This window comes from Emys orbicularis, chromosome 4, assembly GCF_028017835.1.
Source record: "Emys orbicularis isolate rEmyOrb1 chromosome 4, rEmyOrb1.hap1, whole genome shotgun sequence".
Classification (NCBI taxonomy): Eukaryota; Metazoa; Chordata; order Testudines; family Emydidae; genus Emys; species Emys orbicularis.
This window is the reverse complement of record NC_088686.1, coordinates 74,512,202-74,535,319: the sequence shown is the minus strand read 5'-3', so window position 1 is coordinate 74,535,319 and position 23,118 is coordinate 74,512,202. Positions and strand designations below refer to the sequence as shown.

Below are 23,118 nucleotides of genomic sequence, written 5' to 3'. Positions count from 1 at the left end.
CAAAATTACTCAGGATAGTTAAGTCCAAAGCCAACTGTGAAGAGTTACAAAGGGATCTCACTAAACTGGATGACAAAAACGATAGATAAAATTCAATGTTGATAAGAAATAAATAATCCCAACTATACATACAAAGTGATGGGGTCTAAATTAGTTTTTACCACCCAAGAAAGAGATCTCTGAGTCATTATGGATAGTTTCCTGAAAACTTCTACACAATTTGCAGGGACAGTCAAAAAAGCTAATAGTGATAGGAACCATTATGAAAGGGATAGATAATTAAACAGTAAATATTATTTAGAATATGTTGCAGAGAAGGGTAACAAAAATGATTATGGGGAGGGACAGCTTCCATATAAGGAGAGATTAAATGCCTGGGACTGTTCACCTTAGAGAAGAGACTACTAAGGGGAGGGGGGGCAATATGATAAAGGTTTATAAATTCATCAATGCTATGGAGAAAGTGCATAAGGAATTGTTATTTATTTACCCCTTCATATAGCACAAGAACTAAGGGTCACCCAATGAAATTAATAGGCAGCAGGTTTAAACCAAACAAAAGGAAGTACTTCTTCACAAAATGCAGAGTCAGCCTGTGGAACTCATTGCCATGGGATGTTGTGAAAAAAGAATTAGATAAATTCACAATGGCTATTAGCCAAAATGGCCAGAGATGTAACCCCATGCTCCGGGGTGTCCCTAAACCTCCCACTGCCAAAAGCTTGGACTGAACCTCAGGGGCTGGACCACTTGAAATTACTTTGTTCTGTTCACCTCCTTAGAAATCCCTGGTACTGACCACTGTCAGAGATAGGATACTGGTCTAGATAGACTGTGGGTTTGACTCAGTATGGCCATTCTTATGTTCTAATTCAAGCTGCTACTACAAATGATAATACTGAACTAGAGCAGTGATCCCCAAACTGCCAATGGGGCAGAGGCTAAGAGTAGAGCTGAGGCCAGCAGCTGGGGCCCCAAACCAGCGGGCATGGTGCCAACAGCTGAGGCCAAGAGCTGGGTGGTGCTTCTTCCTTGCCCCCCAAACATTCCCACCCACAGTTTGGGGACCTTTGAACTAGAAGAACTACAGCCTTTTCAAACCCCTTGAACTATTACAAACTCCTGAACAATGTCTCCACTTATCTCCCTCAGCACTCAAGACTTTTTACTCCTTACTTGGCTGTTCTCAACCAACTATATCCTGTGTAGTACACTCATCTCTACACCTAGAATTTGCTCAAAGTCCTTTTGAAAATGTACTTCTTCCAAAATGGTCTACAAGCCCAGGCCTTCCTCTCAAGTGTCAGCAAAATACTGAAAGATAATATTTTAAAATTCGAAACAACATTAATGGCATTGGCAACCCACCTGCTAATGCCCCTGCCACAGTTCCTCACTTGCTAACTATCCATTTATATCTTATAATTTCCAGGGACTTTGTAAAGTACCAGGTGCGGAGAGCAACAATTTGCTTCTAATAAATATAATTCCCACGTCATCATTTCATTATAAATCAACATAAATTCAGTCCTGGCTCTAGGTCTCCCAAAACATCTTCCTTTATCCTTGTCTTTACACTGCAGACTCCTTTTGAATCTTGTGTACAGCAGAAGGCAGCACAGTACAGTACATCAGCAGCACTTAACAGAAATAAAAGGAGCAGTGCAGGCAGCAGTAGGGCATGGGAAGTGGTGTATGGGGCAACGGGGGCATACTCCATGGCCTCCTGTGGGGACACTCTAGGGGAGTAGTGGGTGTACCTATGGGGGAAGGCAGAGATGTAGGGGTGCTCTCGAGAGCAATGGGGGATGCTCAGGGAACAGGCATGGGGCGCTACCTCCCAGGGGTGGCACCAGCCTCTTCCTGGTGTGTGTAGGGGGAGGCGGCTGAAATGGACCAGACAGAAAATTAGGGGGGCTGGGTCCCCCTTGCCACGAGGCCCTGCCCCCCTCCGTGGTTCCGCCCCCTGGCCAGGGCGGAGGCCAAAATCCGGAGCCGGACATGCCAATGCAGGGCACTAGCTGCTCACAGCCCTGAAGAGCTACCTGGGCGGGGGACCCGGCTCCAGGCTAGCAGAGCCCTCCGGGAGCAGTGACCGCAGGGGACTGGGCCCAGGAGCCCCGGGATCTTCCACCGGCCCTGGGCGGCGCGTCCCAGTCTACGGGGACATGGGCAGGGGCTGTTCTGGCCCCCGGCTGGACTTCTCTGCTGCTGCTAGAACTAGGTGCCTGGCCAGCAGCCCCCGCTCTCGCTGCTCTGCCTTCAGAGCTGGGCGGGGGAGCGCGACAGCGGCTATGCGGGGAGCTACAGCCCCCACACCCGCTGCCACCTCACCTTGATCTCGCTGTCGAGCAGGCGGGTTCGCTGCACGATCTCCTCTGTGGACATTTTCAGCACCTCCTCGCCAACGCCGTCCTGCGGGGATACAGAGTCACCGTCACCGGCCGCCAGGCAGCCCGGGCCCCTCACGCCCCGGCCTCGCCAGCCGAACTCACAGGGACGGGACACGGCGCTACCTCGACTCGACTGGCCGGGGGCGGCTCCCTGAGGGGAGGGGAGGGGAAGGGACCAGGGTCCCAGGACTGGTGCCCCCGAGTTCGGAGTCCCGCCCGCTCCCCAAACTCCCACCCGGTGCCCGGCCCCTCACCTCAGCCTCATCCCAGACTGACGCCATCTTGTCCTAGACGAATGGTCGTGGAGGTAAACAAGGCTCTAGTCGGGGACAGCAGATTCCGTCCGCCCGCCCCCACGCCCACGCCCAGCCACTTCACTCTCCCCTGCCCGCCCTCAGTCGAATCTGTCGTGCGAAAAAAAATAAAAAACCGCAGCCTCCGATTAGTCACGTGACATCACCCAAATCTGCTGAGTGATGTCCTCACCGCCATCTTAGTGCGGGGTAGGGGCGTGGCCGCTGCACGACCCGCCTCTCCTCCCCGGGCGGTAGCGCAGGCGCTGTGCCCAGCCGGCGGGCGGGGAGGGTGTTCCCCAGGGCGGAGGGAGTCGCGCGTGTGGTCCCTCCCCCCGGGCACGAGCAGAGCCAGCCGGGCGTGGGTGCAAAGACTTTATTTGCAAATACAAACAGGTGGGTGTAAATATAGCGCGTGCGCGGCTCTGGGCTGAGAACACACGAAACCTGCTCTGCCTGGCCCCCAGCGGCCAGTCCAGTGACACCGCCGTGCGGGCCACGTGCCCCTAGCAGCAGTCCATGCTGAACAGACCTCTGTTCAGGGAGACACCTTGTTTGCACAGAGCTCCGGGCGTAACACACACACAGTCTTGCAGCCTTACGGGGAGGGTATTGCATTAGCACAGAGAGGGGGACACAGGCCCCAGCAGACAGCTGAGGACACGCTGAAGAGAGTAAGGTGCTAGTGAGGGACGAGGAAGACATGATGGCATAGGACACTACCGTAGTCATGCCTTGGGTTTGTTTTCTCATTAATACAGATTTCTGAATTAAATCCATTTTTTACATTGGGTAGTGAATTGCTAGGAGTGATCTAGTATAAGGCAGGAGTAGGGTCTAAATCCTGTTGCTGAGAAAAAGGGAGCCTACGCAGTATACTGGCAGCATTTACAGCAGGGCATGCTGAGAAGAGGCTGCTACTCCAACACAGACAAAGTTGCTGTGTTACATCTACCCAGGACCACTAGCCCGTCCCCAGCATCACTTCTCAGGAGGGGCAAAAACAAGCACCAAAGAAAGGCAAGTAAAGACAATAACTAGCCCTGGTACAGCTGACTGCATAGGAGCAAAAATGGAGTGTGAACTGGCACTGGAGAAAGTGTCAGGCAAGTCCTAGAACAGGCACGATAGAGTGTGAAACTGGCTCTAGAGAGGTCGTTCCAGGGGGACTCCAGGATGACTGCTGCTTCTGAACACAGGTAAAATGTCAGGTTAGAGTAAAAGATCAAGGTTCACTTGTTGCATCCTGTGCAGGAGACCTCTCCACCTGCAAATAAGGGTCCTCCTTTCAGGCTGTGCGCGCTGGATGACATTCCAGGGTTCTGTCTTCTGGCCTCTGTTGCAAGTCAGAATATGAGCTCTCTCAAAATGACTGATTCAGCAGGTCACACGAATCCCGGTTTCATTGATGAACGGCGGCAGTTGGGGCAGCCACGGGTCCCATTAGTCTGAAGGCATCTGCAACAGGAAGTGGTCATTTCTCACCGTGCATGCCTACAGAGAGAGGCCCAAGGGGGTCTGATTCACAGACCTGGACTCCTATCCCAGGGGTGGGGAAGGAAGTGGCTTAGGGCCTGTCTACACAAAACCCCTTAGATGGGTTCATACCTCTACTCTCCATTCTTATAGTGAGACTTAGGGAGTCCTACGTGCTATTACTTCCAACAGTCAGGGACAGTAATGTTAAAGATTAGATGGTGGGTGACTCTTTGTAGAGGAGTCATTGATTTTGTATAAACAATAGCAGGACATCATGAGGAAGTACACTCTGTATTTAAGTGATTTGGCATATTCAGACTGCAGAGGACAGTTCTACTCTGGACACTAATGGGGCTTTTCTATTACTCTTATCCCTTCACAGATCACTCTCTAGCCCCAGCCCTCTCCCATAAATCCCTGCTGAACTCCTGCCTTATTCTATTCCCCCTGCGGGAATCCCTCTTTAACCATCTGCCTCATCTCCTCGCCTCCATTCCTCTCATGTCCCCCACTCTGCCCTATCCCTGGTATTCATTACTTTAAATGGAAGAAATGGGAGCAAGGCAGCGCCTGGAGCTGGTTGTTCTTCTCCCCAATGGACTCTCCACACATGCCGCAGTACAGCTCCATCTCCTCTACACACTCGTGGAACTTCACCACATGGTCACGAAGTTCCCGTTGCTGTCCCTTTGTGCGATAGATCCCTTCACACAGGCAGTGAAGCTTCAGCAGGCCAAGCTATGCACAGAGGGCAGAGGCATGAGACAGAGGATGGGGCAAGGTGAAGGAGAACCAACAACATGGGGAAAGCACTAGAAGGATGAGGTCTTCTCCAGCCCCACCAGCCTTCTGGGACACACATGAGCCTCACCACAGAAAACACAAACTTTCCCAGGGGTCAGGATTTATCCTGTGAGCATCTAGAGGCCCTCCCATCTATCCTTATCCTTTTGTCCCAATGTGCCAATAAAGGGGAACCCAGGTTTGCAGCGCTCCAATCATTCTGCATCTTTTCACAGAGCTGGTTTTCCTAGGAACCTGCACGCCCATAAGTCACCTCTTCTCTTCTCTCTAGGCTCCTAGCCAGTATGCAATTCGTGCACTGTGCTCAGCATATACAGTAACTCCTCACTTAACGTTGTAGTTATGTTCCTGAAAAATGCGACTTTAAGCGAAACGATGCTAAGCGAACTCAATTTCCCCATAAGATTTAATGTAAATGAGGGGGTTAGGTTCCAGGGAAAAAATTTTCACCAGACAAAAGACATATATATATATATATATATATATATATATAAGTTTTAAACAATTTAATACTGGTACACAGTGATGATGATTGTGAAGCTGGGTTGAAGTGGAGGAGTCAGAGGGTGGGATATTTTGCAGGGAATGCCTTACTGTTAAATGATGAACTAGCATTTGGCTGAGCCCTCAAGGATTAACTGGTTATTAATGTCGCCTCACTCTACAAGGCAGCAGGCATGGAAGGAGGGGAGAGAGCATAGCAGACAGAGACACACACCGTGTGTCTGAGAGCGAGAGATTCACATTTCCACTTTAAGTAGCTGACCCCAGTCTTAAGTACACTGCCTTGTTAATTAGATCAGCTTGCTGAGACCGCAGCTGCTGCCTGGAAGCTCCCTCCAGTCCTGAACCCTGTTGTGTGTACCCCCTGCTCTATGGAAATGGGGTAAGCGGGGGGGAGGGGGACACCCTGACATTAGCCCCCCACGTCCCCCGTACAGCAAGCAAGAGTCTCTGGGAGCAGCTCCAAGGCAGAGGGCAGGAGCAGCACATGGCAGTGGGGGAGGGACAGCTCAATGCCAGCAATTGCTAGCCTGCTGGGCAGCTGCAGCACAGGGAACGTAGGGGAGTGGGGAGCTGATAGGGGGGCTGCCAGTCCACCCTGATTGCAAGCCCCCACCAGCTAGCTGCAACGGGCTGCTCTTCCTGCAAGCAGTGGACAAAGCAGGCGGCTGCCAAACGACGTTAGAAGGGAGCATTATACAACTTTAAACAAGCATGTTCCCTAATTGATCAGCAACGTAATAATGAAACAACGTTAACCGGGACGACTTTAAGTGAGGAGTTACTGTACCAGCAGAGTATCCCGGAGGCTGGCTGGACAGTAAATTAATGCCATGTAGCTATTTGTCAGGGAAAGGATCCCTAGTCCTCCACTTCTCCTCACTACTCTTATTTTCCTGTCTAACAATTTGGCTCCCTCTCCTTCCCACTTGTTTAACCCACTCTGGCTCCCCACTAAACTTTGTAAGGGTCTCTCAGTTGCCATCATCCACCCCACACGCTCAGAATGCTCCCCAGGTACTGACTCATACCTGAACTAAAAACAAACTCAGAAATGGTTCACATTCTACACCCAAGACACTCAACCTGAGCCTCGAGGACATATTGGTTAACATGGGCTTATAGAGGATAACAGGAAGCTGTGTGAGGCTGGAAGATAGAGTGGACACCGAAATCCCCATTAGAGGGCTCTGGACACTGGTGGAGGGGAGCTGTGAACTCTTACCTTGTTCCCCAGGCCCTCTGCCAGCTCTTGGGCCTTCTCAATGCCTTCCAGTGCCTGTAAAGGAGAGAACAGAGACCCCACATATCAGCACGTCACCAGTTCTTATGCCAACTATTCAGCACCAGCTCTGCATGGTGAGCAACATGCTGAGAATTGAAAGGCTAAGGAACGAGGAGGTGTGACATGTGAGGGAGCAGGGCGGATTTGACCTGGGAATGTAGCCTGGGAGTTACATTGAGCTACCTGAGCTGTAACCTGAGCCAGGAAGGGGGGTGGGAGAGGTGACACCTTCTGCCCGGGAGACTGAACAAAGGAGAGGAGGAGCAGAGGGGAGGGGGGGGAAGAGAGCTGCTGGAGGGATTTGGGAGGTTTCAGTTTTGGGCTGGGAGGTGCAACGCAGGGAACCCAAGCTGGGGTCTAAGCTCCCTGCACTCCCCAAGAGGACTTGATTGAGGGGTCCTGGTTGTATCTACAAGCTCTGCTGTAGACTGTGTTCCTGGTATCCAATAAACCTGCTTTACTGGCTGGCTGAGAGTCACGGTGAATCACAGGAAGCCGGGGGTACAGGGCCCTGAGTCCCCCACACTCCTCGACAGGAGGTAACGGCATTAGGGTTAATAAAACATTCCTACACTCCAGTAGAAGCAAGAAATCTGTGGTGGGATGTTCACAGTCACAGCATGTCCTCACAAAGCTCAGTGAACTGCCTGGTCACTGAAGGGTCAAAGGGATGCAACAGGGACATTCCTATCCGAGCTGCACATTGAATGGGAAGTCAGAGTGCAGCCTTGACAGAGACTGGTGTCTCCAAAGGGAGAGGTTAGGGTTACCATATTTAAAAAATAAAAAAAGGACACTCCACAGGGCCCTGGCCCCCCCCCCTTTCCCCACCCCCGGCCCCATCCCAACTCTGCCCCTTCCCCGCCCCAACTCCGCCCATTCTCCGCCCCTTCCCCAAAGTCCCCGCCCTAACTCCCCATCCTCCCTCCCAGCCACGCGAAAAGGGCTGCCCGAGCGCTACTGGCTTCACGGTTTGCCGGGCAGCCTCCAGACCCTGGGCCCCCGGCCGGCGCTTCCCCAGCACAGCTGGAGCCCAGGAGGGGAAGCGCCCAGCCAGGAGCGCAGGGTCTGGAGGCTGCCCGGCAAACCGTGAAGCCGGTAGCGCTCGGGCTTCGGGCAGCCCCCATGCCTCCGGACCCTGCGCCCCCAGCCGGGCACTTCCCCTCCCGGGCTCTGGCTGATGTGCTCCTCCCCTGACTCTTCGGGTCTGTTTAAGAGCCGAGCTGCCTGAGCGCTACCGGCTTCGGGCAGCCCCCATGCCTCTGGACCCTACGCCCCCGGAGGGGAAGTGCCCGGCCAGCGGTATTTTTCCCGGACATGTTCGGCTTTTTGGCAGTTCCCCCCGGACGGGGGTTTGATTACCAAAAAGCCGGACATGTCCGGGAAAAACCGGACGTATGGTAACCCTAGAGAGGTTATAGAACTAATTAAACTCCAGGGCAGTAAATCACCAGGGCTGGGCTTAAGCATAAGCAAAGCAACTAGCTGCTGCTAAATGCACCAAAGATGCTCTCTCCTACCCCACCCTCCCACCCAGTCTTTGAGCCACTTCAGTGTCTACTGCCACTGGGACAAAAGAGGCAGGAACAAGGACCAGCATTGCTAACAGCACGCATGGCTCCCAACCAACTTGTCCTACTTCTGCTGCCCATGACCCCTGTCCTGGGGTATAGGAAGGAGCTGTTGCCCTGGCCTTGCCAGCCTGCAAGGAAGTAGCATTGTTCTAGCAGCTGCTATTCTGAGTGAGTCTTTACAGCTCCCCCATCCCTCAGAACAACAAGAAATAATCAATGCTGATAACTAGCCTCTGCCCTCCAGGGTTATTGAGCAACCGACTTCAGGGTTTCAGCTGGCAGTATGTGAGAAGGAGTTTCCCATTAAACAGGATTATATAATTAGGTTTATTATGGGATTTCTACCTTCCTAGAAAGCATCTGGCATTGATTGCTTTGGGAGATGGGATACCAGACTAAGGGCTTGGCTATACTTGAAACTCCAAAGCGCTGCGAGTTGAAGTGCGAGTGTGGTCGCGGCGCCAGCACTGGGAGAGAGCTCTCCCAGCGCTGCAGGTACTTCACCTCCCCGAGGGGATTAGCTTACAGCGCTGGGAGCGCGGCTCCCAGCGCTGGGGCACTGTTTACACTGGCGCTTTACAGCGCTGTAATTTGCTGCGCTCAGGGGTGTGTTTTTTCACACCCCTGAGCGAGAAAGTTGCAGCGCTGTAAAGTGCCAGTGTAGCCAAGGCCTAAGTGGACTCTTGGCTTATTCCAGTGTGGTGGTGGAGTTAGCAGGATCTTGATGGAGATGGACAAAGTAATGAAGGGTGTAGTGAAGTTGCTTCCTCATCTCTTGCATTCCACAAGGAGAACAGATGGGTCCATTCAATGAAATTAATTTAGAACTTATAAAAGGAGAGATTTCACCGACAGCCCTAGTGAATGGGGAACTCCTGGCTGCAGGGGCCAGAAAGCCTAATACCACACAGGATTTTAAAAAATAATTGACTTATTGAACCTAGATTCTGTGCCAATCTAACTAAAATCACTCACCTTTCTTCTGCCTGCTTTGCACTGCAGCACAAAACAGGCAGAAAGCCATCTTAACCAGCTGGTTGGGGATTCCCTCAGTGTAGGGGGGAATCACCAAGTGCCACTGGCCCTAAACTCCATACCACTGGCCCTAAACTCCAGCTCTAGCAGTTGGGCAAGTTTGGTGGGGGTAGGAACAAAAGTGGGCGGGCATGGCTGCTGTTCTTTGGAGATCCCTAGCTAGCAGAATGGTCTTTTGGGGGCTGTTAGCAGCCAGCACAGATTAGTCCTAAGGCTGTTCTAAATTGTCTTAAGTATCAGAGCGGCAGCTGTGTTAGTCTGTATCCACAAAAACGAGGAGTCCGATGGTACCTTAAAGACTAACAGATTTATTTGGGCATAAACTTTCGTGCGTAAAAAAACCCACTTCTTCGGATGCATGGAGTGAAAATTACAGATACAAGCTTTTTTTTTTTTTATGCCTGTATCTGTAATTTTCACTCCATGCATCTGAAGAAGTTGATTTTTTACCCACGAAAGCTTATGCCCAAATAAATCTGTTAGTCTTTAAGGTGCCATCGGACTCCTCATTGTCTAAATTGTCTTGTAAATGTAAAGCCTACTTTGGCTCCTGTCTCCTCACCTGTGCTCAGCACAGCTTTGCCACAGCTGAGGTTTCAGATTATAGGCAGAGCTGGTAGCATCACATATGATTAAGGTTGCCAGACACTTCCCATTACAAGACCCTCTTTTCATATATTTCTAACTTTGCCAAACTTTGACAGTGTAGGCTGAAGTTTTCCATGCTGGGTGTCTGCCTCAGGCAGACTTTATTGGAAAAATATCAGCCAAAATGATTCTGCCATTTCTGAAAATGAGAGTAGGGAAAAAATAGGTTGTTTTGACCATGTTAAATACTGGTGACCTTTTATTTTAAAAGCTCGAGTGCCCCCATTCTTTCAAGAAGGGTGTGACGCTGTATGGAATATGGGAGACCATTTATAATATTATTGATACCAATATTATAAAATTGCAAGGTATGCCGTGCATCTGCGAATTATAATTTTCCAAATAGGATAATCTTGGTTTATATGTTTGTATCACCTTTGTATTGTGAGTTATAGATATGTATGGTATATCTGTATTTCCAAACTTGTGCTGTGTTTCTGGGTGACACCCCCAGACAGACTGGCATCAGCACTGCCTCGCCTGTTTGATGTCCCATCAAGGGTCATCAGCTGTACAATGAACTCATTGAAAGGAGCCAGGGGATACACCTTATGAGTCATCAAGGCACGTAGGGGCAGGCCTGTGGACAGAGAACTCTAAGGCTTTGTCTACACTACACAGCTTTTAGCGACATGGCCGAGTCGCTAAAAGTCAGGCAGTGTAAACGCTGTTTGTCGGCACTTTTGCTGACTAAATACTTCCATCCCCTATGAGCAGGGTTCACATTGTCGACAGAAAAGCGCTCCTACGAACAACGAGCTGTTTACACTGCCACTTCCCGCGGCAAAACTTTTGTCTTTCGGGGTGTATGTGTGTGTGTGGTTAAGCACCTGTGAACGACAAAAGTTTTGTCGTTCAATTGGCAGTATAGACAATTTGTCTACACTGGACTTTCATTGGTAAAACTTTTGTCGTTCAGGAACACCCAAATACCAAAAGTTTTACCAACGAAAAGCACTGGGGTGAACAGCACTTTGTCCACTGACAAAGCTACCGCTGCTCATTGGGGGTGGAAGTTTTTTGTCAGCGGGAGAGCTCTCTCCCGTTGACAAAGAGTGGCTACACTGCGTACCTTTTAGCGGCACAGCTGTGTTGCTAAAAGGTGTGTAGTGTAGACATAGCCTAAGGCTCTCTCATGCCATGTGCTGTGAAGCTTGTGTTTGGGACACAGGAAGTACAAGCTACATGGCAAAAGAATATAAAAGTCAGCTGCATTAACTTCATTCCTACATCTTACCTCTGGAGTACTTTTCTACAAACTGAAGCTCTGAACAAAGGACTGAATGAGCCATCCAAGCTGTGGATATGTTCCAGAGGGACTTTCAAGCCAGCAAATGCACCAGTATTACTAAGAACGTGATATATGGACGTTGAAGTCTCTGTATGTATCTGAGTGCTTTATCAGTTAACAACTCTCTTCCTGTTCTTTCTTTTTTCTTTATAATAAATCTTTAGTTTTAGGCACTAAAGGATTAGCTGGCAGTGTGGTATTTTGGGTAAGATCCAAACTAATATTGACCTGGTAATGTGGCTGACCCTTTGGGGTCAGAAGAACATTTTGTATATGTGAGCAGAGTTTTTAAACAACTTCTCACTATATTGGACCTATGTGCTGATTGGGAACCAGAGAACTGGAATGCAGTAAGGGGGCTGTGTGATTTTTTTTTAGCTTCTTGATAACCAGTGGGGGGGGGGGGGGGGGGATCAGAAGCACAGTTTGTGACTTGTCGGTCAATTTAACGTCACTGTGAACCACCAGTTTTGGGAGTATCTGCTCTCCCTTTTGCAGCCTGCTCTGACCTTGGCATTTTCAGTGATTGCTGCCCCAGGCTCGGGTCACATAGGGAATTGAAAGTTCGCATGGTGTGATAGCTTTTGTATCAGGGATGTACCTTTTGCCATCCTCCTGAAAATCCACTCAAATTTGGCCACACTATAAGCCTTTGAAAAATTGCAGTTTGTGCACGCTCAGTAGACTTTACATTTTAGCAGCTTAAGTCCCCCAAAATTCCATCCACACTGGGCATTCTCCAGCCCAGGGCAGAGCAGGACATTCCCTGCAATAGAAGCTCTGTGCTGCGGCAGGCCATGTGTGGTACAGATCAAGGCACCTGAACTGAGAGTATGTCTCTCCTTTGCTCTCAGTGCCCACCTTTGCTGGGCACAGGGCAGTGTGGAGGAGGAAGCTGCTTGATTTGAATACAGAGGGGCAAGTGGGAGGGCAATGGATTGGGGCAACGAATCTGGTGGGGTTGTGGCAGAAACTGAGACTGAAGGCTGTCAAGAGGGAAGGAGGGAAACGGGGGCTGGGAGGAAGGGAGAATGAGACTGGCTGAGCATGGATAGTGCGACTGAGAACTAGTGGGCTGAGGGAAGGAGGGGAGTGGAGAAGAGAGAGTATTAATGAGAAGTCAAGATAAAGAGTAGAATTGAGAATGGTTGGTCAGAGAGACTGGGAAAAGGAATAGGGTGTGGGGAAGGACATTGATTAGACAAGGACCCCAGGGAGGGAGATTAAGACTGGGAGCCAGTGAGGGAAGGGGCAACTGGAGGCTAGTGTGGGAGAGAGATCGATCTGGTAAGGAGCCCGGAGTGAGGAATTGGGATTGGCTGGGCAAGGAAACTGGGATTAGGAGTGTGGAGGGGTGGCATTGGAACTTGCTGGGGAGGGAGACTGGCATGAGAAGCCTGAGGGTTAGAGACTGGGAATGTCTAGGTTTAACAGGTTGGACTAACACCTGTCAGGGATGGTCTAGGTTTACTTGATCCTGCCTCAGGCAAGGGGCTGGACTAGATGACTTCTTGAGGTCCCTTCCAGGCCTACATTTTTATGATTTTATGATTCCTGAGTCTCACCATTCCTCTGCTGTCAGCAGAAGTCTGTGACATTCACTGGCAAAATGTCTCATCTCCTCCTATGCTGATCCACAAAGAGGATGGCATCCTACTACTGCTGTCAGTATTCCATTAGTTCAAGTGGCAGAGGGCCTCTGTGTGATGGATCTAAATGTTCCAACCTGCTGATGAACCATGATGGGTGGCAATAAGATGCAACACGATGGAATTCGGTTTTTTTTCAGTTAGGAAATTATACACAAAAAAGTACATTGCAACCTTACTAATGTTGTTTTAAAGTCAAGCACTCATAAGTTAGAAAATGCCAGAATTAACTCGGCCCCCTTTTGCATATGCATTAGATATAGTTGTTGATTACATGATGGCATACTATTTTCTCCACAGAATCCTTGGCTTACTCGGTGCACAGGATGGGGATGAATCAGGGTTGGATAGTGAAGGAGGTTGTAGTCTGTAGGATCCCTGCTTCATTTGTTTCAGAAGTTGGAAGGTGCGTAGAGAATGAAGCAGGGGGTTGCAGGAAGAGAAAGGAGGGTCTTATGGTTACAGCAGTTGAAAGCTGCCTTTAGGAACTGGATTCTATCCCTGCTTCTGCCACAGAGTTCCTATGTGATCACTTCAACCAAACTTTTTACATATTTTGTCACTACTTGCATGTTCTTCATTTTCTGAGTGCCTGACTTGAGATCCTGGGGTCTAAGTTGCAAAAGTGCTGAGTGCTCACAACTGGAACTGAAGTCAATGAGAGCAGTGTTTTGAATATATGAAGTGCTATATAATGCTAAGTACGCTAAAAAAATTAGGTCTTGGCTAACTCAGATGGAGCACCCAACATTAATACTTTTACTTTAATCTCTCTGTGCCTCAGTTCACCATCTGTAAAATGATGGTAATAATACCCCCTCGTTTCATAGGAGTTGTGAAAATAAGTTAATGTTTGTGAAGCACTCAGATACTGTAGTGATTAACATCACAGAAAAGTCCATAAGGCAATGAATAATTCTGTCTTCAGAGCAGGTTTTGGATAGTGTGCAGTAAATAAGGCCTGGGGCCAAACAGTGAACAATGAAGAGAAACAAAATACTGAATAGTTGCCCATTAAGTGAGCTCCCTCCATTCTGTGGACTGACTGAGGCAGGGGTCCTGTAGAAAAAATATGTAATGTACAATTAAAGACTATCATAATTCATACGGGGTTTGAATTAAGGTTGTACAGGCAATCTTGATTCTGACAATTCTTAACTTTTGAGTGCGTCGCTTTGCAACCTTAATATTCTTCTTTTAAATGTAGTTTTTTTGGGGGTAATTGTATTATTTTAAAGGAACTAACATGCTGTACACATAGTGAAAAAAAAAACCTCACGGGTCTGTACCGTGTAATCTCCTGCCCATTCCCACTTCTTTGTTTAGTACCATCTCTCCCTGTTCCATGCTATATTTTATCTATCCTAGAATCTAAGCTCCTCTAGTCAGCTCTGTGTCATATGTTTTTCTGTAAAGCACAGGATGTACCTATTGGGCTGTAAATAATACCACAATCACTAATACTAATTATACAGCTAAGAGAGAGTCAATCAAATTTGCTTCAGAGTATAAGATGGGAGGCAGGACGTGACCCCTCTTCCCACTCCTTTCATTGCAGTTATCTCTGTGCAATATGTGTTTTCTTGTGAAGCATCTGGTACTGGCCACATGACTTTGTAGACCATGGATCTGGATCCAGTATGAGTGTACTCAATTTATGACAGCTTCCCAAATTGGATTATGTAGAAAAATGTCAGTAATCAAGTACCAGATCCAGTGTGTAGAATAGAGGACCATGGGACTCTGCTCTACCCAGGTGTGTACAGTTCAGAATGAGGTTGTCTACTTCAGAGAGGGCCCCAGTTTCCTCAGGAATGGCCTGTGACTGACCTTGTCTAGCTCCTTCTGGATCACCCAACACTTGGCCACTCCCAGCAGTACCTGGATCTGTCCCAGGCGGTTTCCAATCTCTGTCATGATGCTCATGGAGGAATCATAGCGAGGAAAGGCTGTCTGCAGCATGAGATAGACAGTGAGACACATTTAGTTGTGCCCAGTCCTGGTGCTCCCTTTCCATATCTCCTTTCCATCCCCGACTCCTCCTTTCTGTCTCCCCTTGCTCCCACCTGTATGTCTGCTCGGCTGCGGTGGATATCAGCAAAGCAGAGTAGGCAGAGTGCCTGCAGTGGCCGGTCCCCATGCTGCAGAGCAATCTTCATTGACTCCTGAAAGAAAACACTTCCAGTCAGTACAAGAACCTTCCCCAGGCCCAGCGGGGATTGAAGCCCTCACAATACCCCAGTCTGCCTCAATGGCCAGCTTCAGAGAAATGACACACCCTTGGGGAAGAAAGCCTCGACAACAGTTGTGCAACGCATGTTCCCAGCAGAGGGCATCCCTGAACCCAGCCCCTGAGAACAGCTTTGGCTAATGAAACCACAGATGTGCTGTCTCTAGGGGAGGGAGGCAGAAGCGGTATCTGGGGTACAAGGTGAATGTTGCTGTATCTCTATACCCCCTAATCCTGACCTGCAGAGACCTCTCCCCCACTCCAGCATCTCTCTGCCATGTTTGGCCCAGTATCTCTACCTCCACCTTGTACCTCACAGCATTCCATAGCATCTGCCAGGTGCCCCAGCTTCCGATAGGCCACTGCCATGTGGTACTGGCTCATTGCTCGGTACTTCAAACTCCAGCCCTTTCCATAATCATTCACCAATTCAGCTGCTTTACATGGGAAGAACAGGGCTTTCTCATAGTCCTGGAAGGCAAAGAGACCAGCAGAAGGACAGAAATAAGTTAGAGAGTTAGACTGCCCCTGCAGTAATAGGACCCTCCAACATTTCAAAATGAGCATGTGTATCCAGCTAGGGAAGCTAGAATTGCCACATGGTAGACTCCATTTTCCCCAGCACATGTCCCTAGCAGGTCCAGAATTTAAATTATATGCTGGGGTGATTACATGGTGAGCTCAGAGCAACATCCATAAGGAAAGGACTCTGCCTCTCATTATAGAGATGATTTACCCTCCTTACGGCCAAAACCTGGTTCAGAGCCACCTGTACCCTTACCTGCTCCTCCATCATCTCGGCCTTCTACATTCTTACAGAGCCTTTCAACTTCAAAATGTTTTCCACACAATTAACCCTCACATTCTACACCAGGTGGGTCAGAATCTCTCCTGGGTCTGGTTGGTTGTTATGGCAGTAAAAGAGGGCGGGGGGGGGGGGGGGGAAATCAGGGCTTTGTCACAGTCATCACTTTGGTTTTTTAAAAAGGAAAGATCATGGCATCCAATATCTTAATAATTTTGTTTCTCCTAGGAAATTATGAGAAGTCAAATAAATCTCCTTTATTTAACAATAAAAATAGTGTAAAATCATCATAATATTTAACTAACAATATAAAACCATTTAAAAGTGACCTGCAAAAGATTTTTTAAAAACAAAAACCTACCCGTGTGCCATTTTTTTCCATTCTTTGTGATGTATAAAGGAGATCAAAGGTTTTTTTTTATTTTTTCCTGTTTGATTTTTACCTTAGAAATATCCGGGATAGTTTTAATTCTTCTGGTTTTGTTGGAGGACCAGTGGGAGATAAAAGGTTTTTTTTATTATAAGTTCATAAGACGGGTGGGAAAACTTTTTGGGCCGAGGGCCACATCTGGGTGGGGAAATTGTATGCAGGGCTGGGGCAGGGGGTTGGGGTGCGGGAGGGAGTGCAGTGTGCAGGAAGGGGCTCATGGCAAGGGATTGGGGCAGAGGAGGGGTGTGGGATGTGGGAGGGGGTTGGGGTGTGGGAGGGGTGCGGACTGCAGGGCAGGGGTGCGGACTGTGGGAGGGGGCTCAGGACGGGGTTGGGGTGCGGCAGGGGGCTCAGGGCAGGGGCTTGAGGTGCACGGGTGCAGCGTGCAGCATGGAGCTCAGGGAAGGGGGTTGGGGTGCAGAAGGGGTGTGGAGTGTACAAGGGGACTAAGGGCAGGGAGTTGGGATGCAGGAGGGGTGCGAGGTGCAGGCAGGGGGTTGGAGTGCACAGGGGTGCAGGGTGCAGCAGGGGACTCAGGGCAGGGGGTTGGGGTGCAGGAGGGGGCTCAGGGCAGGGATGCAGGAGGGGTGCAGCAGGGGGCTCAGGGCAGGGGGTTGGGGTGCAGGAGGGGTGCGGGGCATACGAGGGGGCTCAGGGCAGGGGTGGGTTGGGGTGCTGGAGGGGGCTTAGGGCAGGGAGTTGGGGGGCGGGGGGCAGGAGGGGTTCGGGCTCCGGCCCGGCACCACTTACCTAAAGCAGCTCCGGGGTGGCAGCGGCGCGCACCGGGGCCAGGGCAGGCTTCCTGCATGCCTGCCCTGGCCCCACACTGCTCCAGGAAGTGCTGCGGCCCCTGGGGGTGGGCAGGGGCAGAGGGCTCCATGTGCGTGGCTCTTGCCGTGCCTCCAAGTACCTCCCCTGAAGCTCCCATTGGCCGTGGTTCCCCGTTCCTGGCCAATGGGAGCTGTGGGGGGCGGTGCCTGGAGCCAAGGGCAACGCACGGAGCCCTCTGCCCCCCCGCCCAGGGGCCACAGGGACGTGGTGCCGGCCGCTTCTGAGAGCGGCGCCGGGCCTGTAGCGCCACGGGGGGCAATCCCGTGGGCCAAATCCAAAGCCCTGAGGGGCCAGATCCGGCCCGCGGGCTGTAGTTTGCCCACCCCTGTCGTAAGACCTGAGTTGGTGGCCAACCAGGGTGACAGAAACCAAGACTTTGTATGGAAAAACCCTAATACAGTAACTCCTCACTTAACGTTGTAGTTATGTTCCTGAAAAATGCGACTTTAAGCGAAACGATGTTAAGCGAATCCAATTTCCCCATAAGAATGGGGGGTTAGGTTCCAGGGAAAAATTTTTCGCCAGACAAGACATTATATGCGGTTTGACTCTCAGCTGTGACTAGGTAAGTGAATGTCCTCTGGCCCCAGAGCTCTGGTTTGGGTCTGGGCCAACAACACTCCCACTCCTAGGCCTGCAGAGTCCTCCCCGTGCAAGCTCTGCGGGTTTGGGCTCAACATGGGAGCCAGGCAGTGCAGGCAAGCAGCAGCACATAGGAAGTGACACTGTGCTGCATCCTTCCCCAGCACCCGATGGGGATGTGTCTGCTGGCCTCTGAGCAGCAGATCACACAAATGCTGCTCCAGTTAGTCACTGAAGGTCCCCCCCGGCCCGGAGTGCTGGGTAGGCCAGTCGTCTCCTAAGGGAGCCAATCTGCCAGGTTGCATGGTACGCTCGGGACACACAACGCAGAGGCACTGGGCCTCTAGATCCCTGCACAGCTGGAGACAGCCATAGGCTTCTGGGGCCACAGGCGCCGACTTTTCAAACTGCCAGGGGGTGCTTGACCCCCTGCTCTGCCCCAGGCCCCGCCCTCAAACCCCTCTCTCCCCACCCAGTTCCGCCCCCAAGCACGCCACATCCTCGCTCCTCCCCGCCTCCCTGCACGCCACAAAACAGCTGATTGCGGCAGGCAGGAGGCAGGGAGAGGGGAGGTGCTGATCTGTGGGGCCTGCCAGCAGGCGCTGCAGGGGGTGGAGGGCGTTATAACAGAACATTGCGCAACTTTAAATAAGCATGTTCTCTAATAGAACAGCGACTTAATAACGAAACAACTTTAACTGGGATGACTTTAAGCGAGGAGTTACTGTAATTCTTTTGTCATAGAACTCATAGCTACAACAAATGCTGGCATTAGTCACTATACTTATTTTATGGAAATTGAGGCACAGAAGGGGTAGGAGACTTGCCCAAAGTCACATGGTGAGTCAGTGGCAGAGGTAGGTATAGAACCCAGGCCCAGGAGTTGGCTCCCGGTCCCATGCCTAGACCACATCTCTGTGGCTGTCCAGGTTCTAGAGGTGTGTGCGCTGTATACCAAAGAATGTGAATCACACCTTCTACCTTTGGGATGCTGTGTAAATGCCCTCTATTGATCTTCTTGACTTAAGCCTCAAGCAGAATAGTCATTAGTGGCATTAGAAGCAGAGAGTTAAAACCTTCCCAGAACAACCTCCCTCCCTCAAACTCTATGAACTACTTCCTATATCCAAGATATAGGGTGAATCCCTGCCCACCCTGGTCCCTTCCTGTACCCAAGATAGGGGGAAATTTTCCCACTGTTACTTCCCATCCCCTAGGTCACCAGCTGAGCTGTGTTTCTGCACCTTGATCTGTGTGTAGAAACTGCCCAAGCTGCAGCAGACTCGACATTCCAGCATCTTGTCGTCATTGTTGTGTGCATAGCGCAGGGCTTTCTCGAAACACTCCAGTGCCTTCTGAAAGATGCTGAGGCCCAGGAAGGCATTGCCCATACTGAGGCTCACCTGGCCATTCAGTTGCAGGCTCACGGTGGTGCCCTGCATGTTCAGGCATGTCTTACAGTAAGAGATGGTTTTCTGGAATTCACAGAGTTTCTCGTTGCTCCGAGCCAGGTTCAGGTAGCTCTCCATAAGGTAGTCAGGGTCCTCTAGCTCCCGAGCTGTGTCAATCTGCACAACTGCAAACTTTCAGCAGAGAAGAGAGTGTTTATAGAGGGTCTCTCTGTAGGAATAAAGCCTGTGCTTCCAAGGGAATTGTACCCTGCACAGGAGAAGTTACATAGCCTGTGGTCAGGACAAAAAGAGTCCAACAAGACAGCATTGATTGATAAAATACTCAAGTAGGCAGGCCATGAGGTGGGTTACACAGCATATAAATAGACTGGGGAAACCTCTCTCTGTATTCTCTACCTTTGGTAGAGGGAAGAGATCTGGGTTAGAAATTGGTGGAAAGAGCTGCCAAATGGCCATGGAAAGAGGCATCAGCAGGAAAAAGACATTTCTGCACTTTACAGCTCAGCTTTTCGTACACTACTACTCCATTCCTTATCCCCATGCACCTCAGCACCTCCCAGAATTAATTTTGAGGAGGATTTAAGATTGTATCAAATCTTCTGCTAATTACTTCCATCAAGATTCCTTCAACCATTCATTCTGTGCTTCTATCGAAAAGCAATACAATTTGTCTGACAAGGTTTGCGCTTTATAAATGACTTGCTAATTGCATATGGTTCAGTGACCCTAGTCTAAGTCTCTTTAGACTGTAAACTATTCAGGGCAGGGAATGTCTTCTTCTGTATCTTGTGATGAACAAAGCGCAGTATATGGGCTGAATTAATAATTGCAATACTAGATGCTTAGCATCTTCTCTCTGTTTGTTTCATTATTTTATTAGGGATTAAAGGTAGATTTACTGGATGATAATTCTCAAGGGTCACTTTTCATTCCCTCTTTGAAGGTTGGAACAACACTTATTTTTTTCTAGTCCTCTAGAACCTTCCCCATTCTCTATGAAGTTTCAAAAATAATTATCAGTGTTCTCGTTGTCCACTAATTCCCTTACCCCCTTGGGAAGTGTGCTATGTGGACCCAGGGACTTGTATAAGTTCAAAGTGTTCCCTTACCTGATTTTTACAAGCTCTTCCTTGCTTCCTTATTGTCCAAGCCTCTTTTCTTTCATTTTCCCCTTAAATACCTTTTTCTCCAAACGAAGTTAAGCATCACAGCCCTTTTAAACTATCATTAATTTCATGCCTCTTCTCATTCATTCGTATACCTTCTTATTTGTTCCCCCATATAAAAAGTCTGTAAAAAGTCCCCTTACTTCCTCTTTAATCCCTTGGATAGTATGAACTCTTCTGCTTTATTGAAGTCATACTCTTTTCCCTGTGTTACAAGGATCTTGGAGAAATGTCACCTACAATGACCCTGTTTTCCAGGTTATTAGTGTGGTTTTGATTCTATCAAGTTTTCCTTCACCTGTCTCATTTGTTCCCACACAACTCAAAACATTCTCTTCACACAACCATACCTTATCTTCTCTCCTCATTGCCCTCGTCTTTCTCCTCCCCGATCACCCTGCCACCAATCCCATCTCCTCTCAGAGCATCCCACTTGTCTTCACATGCATCCCAACTGCTTCTCACCCCCTTTTCTCCTTTCCCCCTCGTATTTGCTATGAGGATAGGACTCTGGACACACCTAATACTTTACTAATTGGAAGTGGCATTCAAATTGCTTTAAATGGTGCCATGTAAAGCACTTGAATGGGAAGAGTTTATAAACAATCATCATCATGGAGAAAAATATCCTCTGATCCCAGATACAGACTCAGGGTCTGTCACCCAAGAAATAACAGGGATTAGCACAGCAAGACCCCTTTTCAGGCCTGGATTGTTTCTTACCTTGGAGTACCAGAAATTCCTCCTGTGTGGTCTCCCAGATCCTTGACTCATCCTTCCAAACACTCTCTGCTGTTCCAAATGCACCCAGCCCCTCTTCAGAGCACTGCACTGGCTTCTCTACACTCACCACATCAAATTCAGGCTCGTCTTCACCTTTAAGACTCTGCACAGTTTAGCTTCAAGCCTCTCTCTGCTCTTCTATTTTCCTCAAGCCACACAGGTGCCTCTTTGGGTCCTTCTCACCCTCTTTGCTGCCCCCAACACTGGGAACCCCCTTCCTTGATCTGATCTCCTAGGCCTCCATCTGCTCCTCATCCAACGCCCTCCTGAAAAACACCTCTTCCAAAAAGCCTATTTATTTTCCCTCTCTCTTAGCCTGACTTCCCATCTTCTACAGCTAGAGAAGTGTGAACAAGTATTTGTTAGACTAAGCTCATCACATCAGTGCCTGTGTTTGAACAGCAACGTTTCCTGGATGTTTGAACGGTGCTGAAAACGTTGTGGGAATTGCTGCAATACATATAATTATAATAAAATCCAGTAATAGAAAATCTATTTAAGATATCAAAAATTGTGGAGGTAGCCAGATACTAACCACACTGTAACACATCACTGCTTGTCCTACATCATCCCCTTTGATTTTTTTGTACTCATTGTGGGCAGGGCTTCACCTTCAAAATAGCATGTAAAGTGCCCAGCACACCATTTGTGAAAAACAACTAAGAATCTCCAAAGTTAAATGCTTTGGGCTAGTGCTCCAAAATTTCTTAAGGATCAGCACTACAGGCAGCAACCTGAGAAAACCTGGGGGGGACTGGGTCCTTAAGAATCTTTGGGGCCCAGAACTAGGGAGCAGGAATGCAGAGACACACTGTAAGGAACCCAGGGATTAGACCCATAAATCAGCACTGCCACCTGTCCCAGCTGGTGAAGGCAGCACATTGTATTCATCAAATGTCTGATGCACCTTGCTCCAAGCAAGATATAAACCATGCTTTTACAGTATAATCCCCAGCTGCTCCCTATTGTGGGTGTGATACACAGTGACATGCATTCAACCTGGGATCACTTTACCTTTAGCATATCCTTGTATCTGCCCATCTCCGAGTGAGCAGTGATGAGGCAGCCCAAAACCCGAAACCTGCCAGCAGGCTCCGTGGTCTTTTCCAATACCCTCATCCAGACTTGCAGGGCCTTTTCTGTCTGGTTAGACTGGTAGAGCTGGAGTCCTTTCTCTATCTGCTGCTTTGTCTGGTCCTGACCCATCTCCTTTGCACCAAAAAGCCTCATATACTAACCTTTTGGGACAGCAGCAACAAGGAGCCTGAGAGAGAACACAGAGAATGTCCTAAAGCAGGAAGGTGAATTTCATATTGTAGAGGGTTGGGGCCATAAGACCCTCAGACGCTTCAGGATGCAGGAATGTCAGAAGGAGATGGTGAGTAGGGGGCTGAAAAGCCTTTAAGGCAGCATCCCAAATCCACTAGGCAAACATCTCATGTACTGATGCCCCATCAGAACATTCTGCAGCCCAACCCCACAAACAAAGAGGAAGGAAAGAAGAAAAGTGCAACAGGGAGAGAGAAAAAAATCCCAAGTGGCTGGAGTGAAATTCAATCGGAATGGCCACTCCTGGGCTCCCCCTCCCTATTGGCTACAGCTGTGCCTGCCAGTCCTGGTCACATGGCTTCACAGGAATGTCAGTCAGTCTTAGTAACGCCAAGGTCACACTGAGCCAACTGCTCCCACGTCCTGTCCCCCCCCAGCATGCAACATATATAAATACCCCAGAGAAAGACAATCAGCTGCAGTGACAGGGATGTCTCAGTAATCTTTTCCCCCCTCTCCCATCACTGGGCACTTTGAAGTCTCTTTGGAGGAGATTTAATACTCCTGCTTTTCTTATTGATACCCATCAGCGTGGAGTGTGAGACTCACAGTATCATAAGGCACAGATGCAGACACCTCCCCGGATGCTTTTGGT

The 23,118-nt window shown here is 49.3% G+C and overlaps 2 protein-coding genes across 5 annotated transcripts in view; both read right to left on the bottom strand.

The window, feature by feature from the left end:
• The window catches only part of PSMC3 (proteasome 26S subunit, ATPase 3), a 36,382-nt gene extending 33,671 nt beyond the window's left edge, over positions 1–2,711 (bottom strand). For all 3 annotated transcript variants that reach the window (XM_065402353.1, XM_065402354.1, XM_065402352.1), the window contains exons 1-2: positions 2,648–2,711; positions 2,335–2,415 (exon numbers count right to left, since the gene is read on the bottom strand). In XM_065402353.1, coding sequence (XP_065258425.1) covers positions 2,335–2,415; positions 2,648–2,674 — 108 coding nt within the window. In that variant the 5' untranslated portion in view covers positions 2,675–2,711. The remainder of the gene's footprint in view (positions 1–2,334; positions 2,416–2,647) is intronic.
• Positions 2,712–4,071: 1,360 nt separating this feature from the next.
• Positions 4,072–22,424, bottom strand: RAPSN (receptor associated protein of the synapse). Of its 2 annotated transcripts, XM_065404235.1 has the most exons (8): positions 22,209–22,424; positions 19,078–19,416; positions 15,498–15,656; positions 15,022–15,120; positions 14,786–14,908; positions 6,699–6,752; positions 4,704–4,903; positions 4,072–4,144 (listed from the first exon to the last, which is right to left on the bottom strand). In XM_065404235.1, the coding sequence occupies exons 1-8, from the start codon at positions 22,422–22,424 to the stop codon at positions 4,072–4,074; spliced, it is 1,263 nt and encodes a 420-aa protein (XP_065260307.1). The 2 variants fall into 2 exon arrangements, with proteins under 2 accessions (XP_065260307.1, XP_065260308.1); XM_065404236.1 differs by lacking the exons at positions 6,699–6,752; positions 14,786–14,908 and having other exon boundaries at positions 22,209–22,400.
• Between the last annotated feature and the right edge of the window lie 694 nt (positions 22,425–23,118).

What these genes read in the sequence shown, in the direction of transcription:
- RAPSN (XM_065404235.1), bottom strand. Translation starts at nt 22,424, where the DNA reads ATGAGGCTTTTTGGTGCAAAGGAGATGGGTCAGGACCAGACAAAGCAG. An exon ending in GATACAAGGATATGCTAAAG is followed by an intron (nt 19,417 to 22,208) that starts GTAAAGTGATCC and finishes CTCTGCTGAAAG; the next exon opens with TTTGCAGTTGTGCAGATTGA. An exon ending in GCAGCCGAGCAGACATACAG is followed by an intron (nt 14,909 to 15,021) that starts GTGGGAGCAAGG and finishes CTCATGCTGCAG; the next exon opens with ACAGCCTTTCCTCGCTATGA.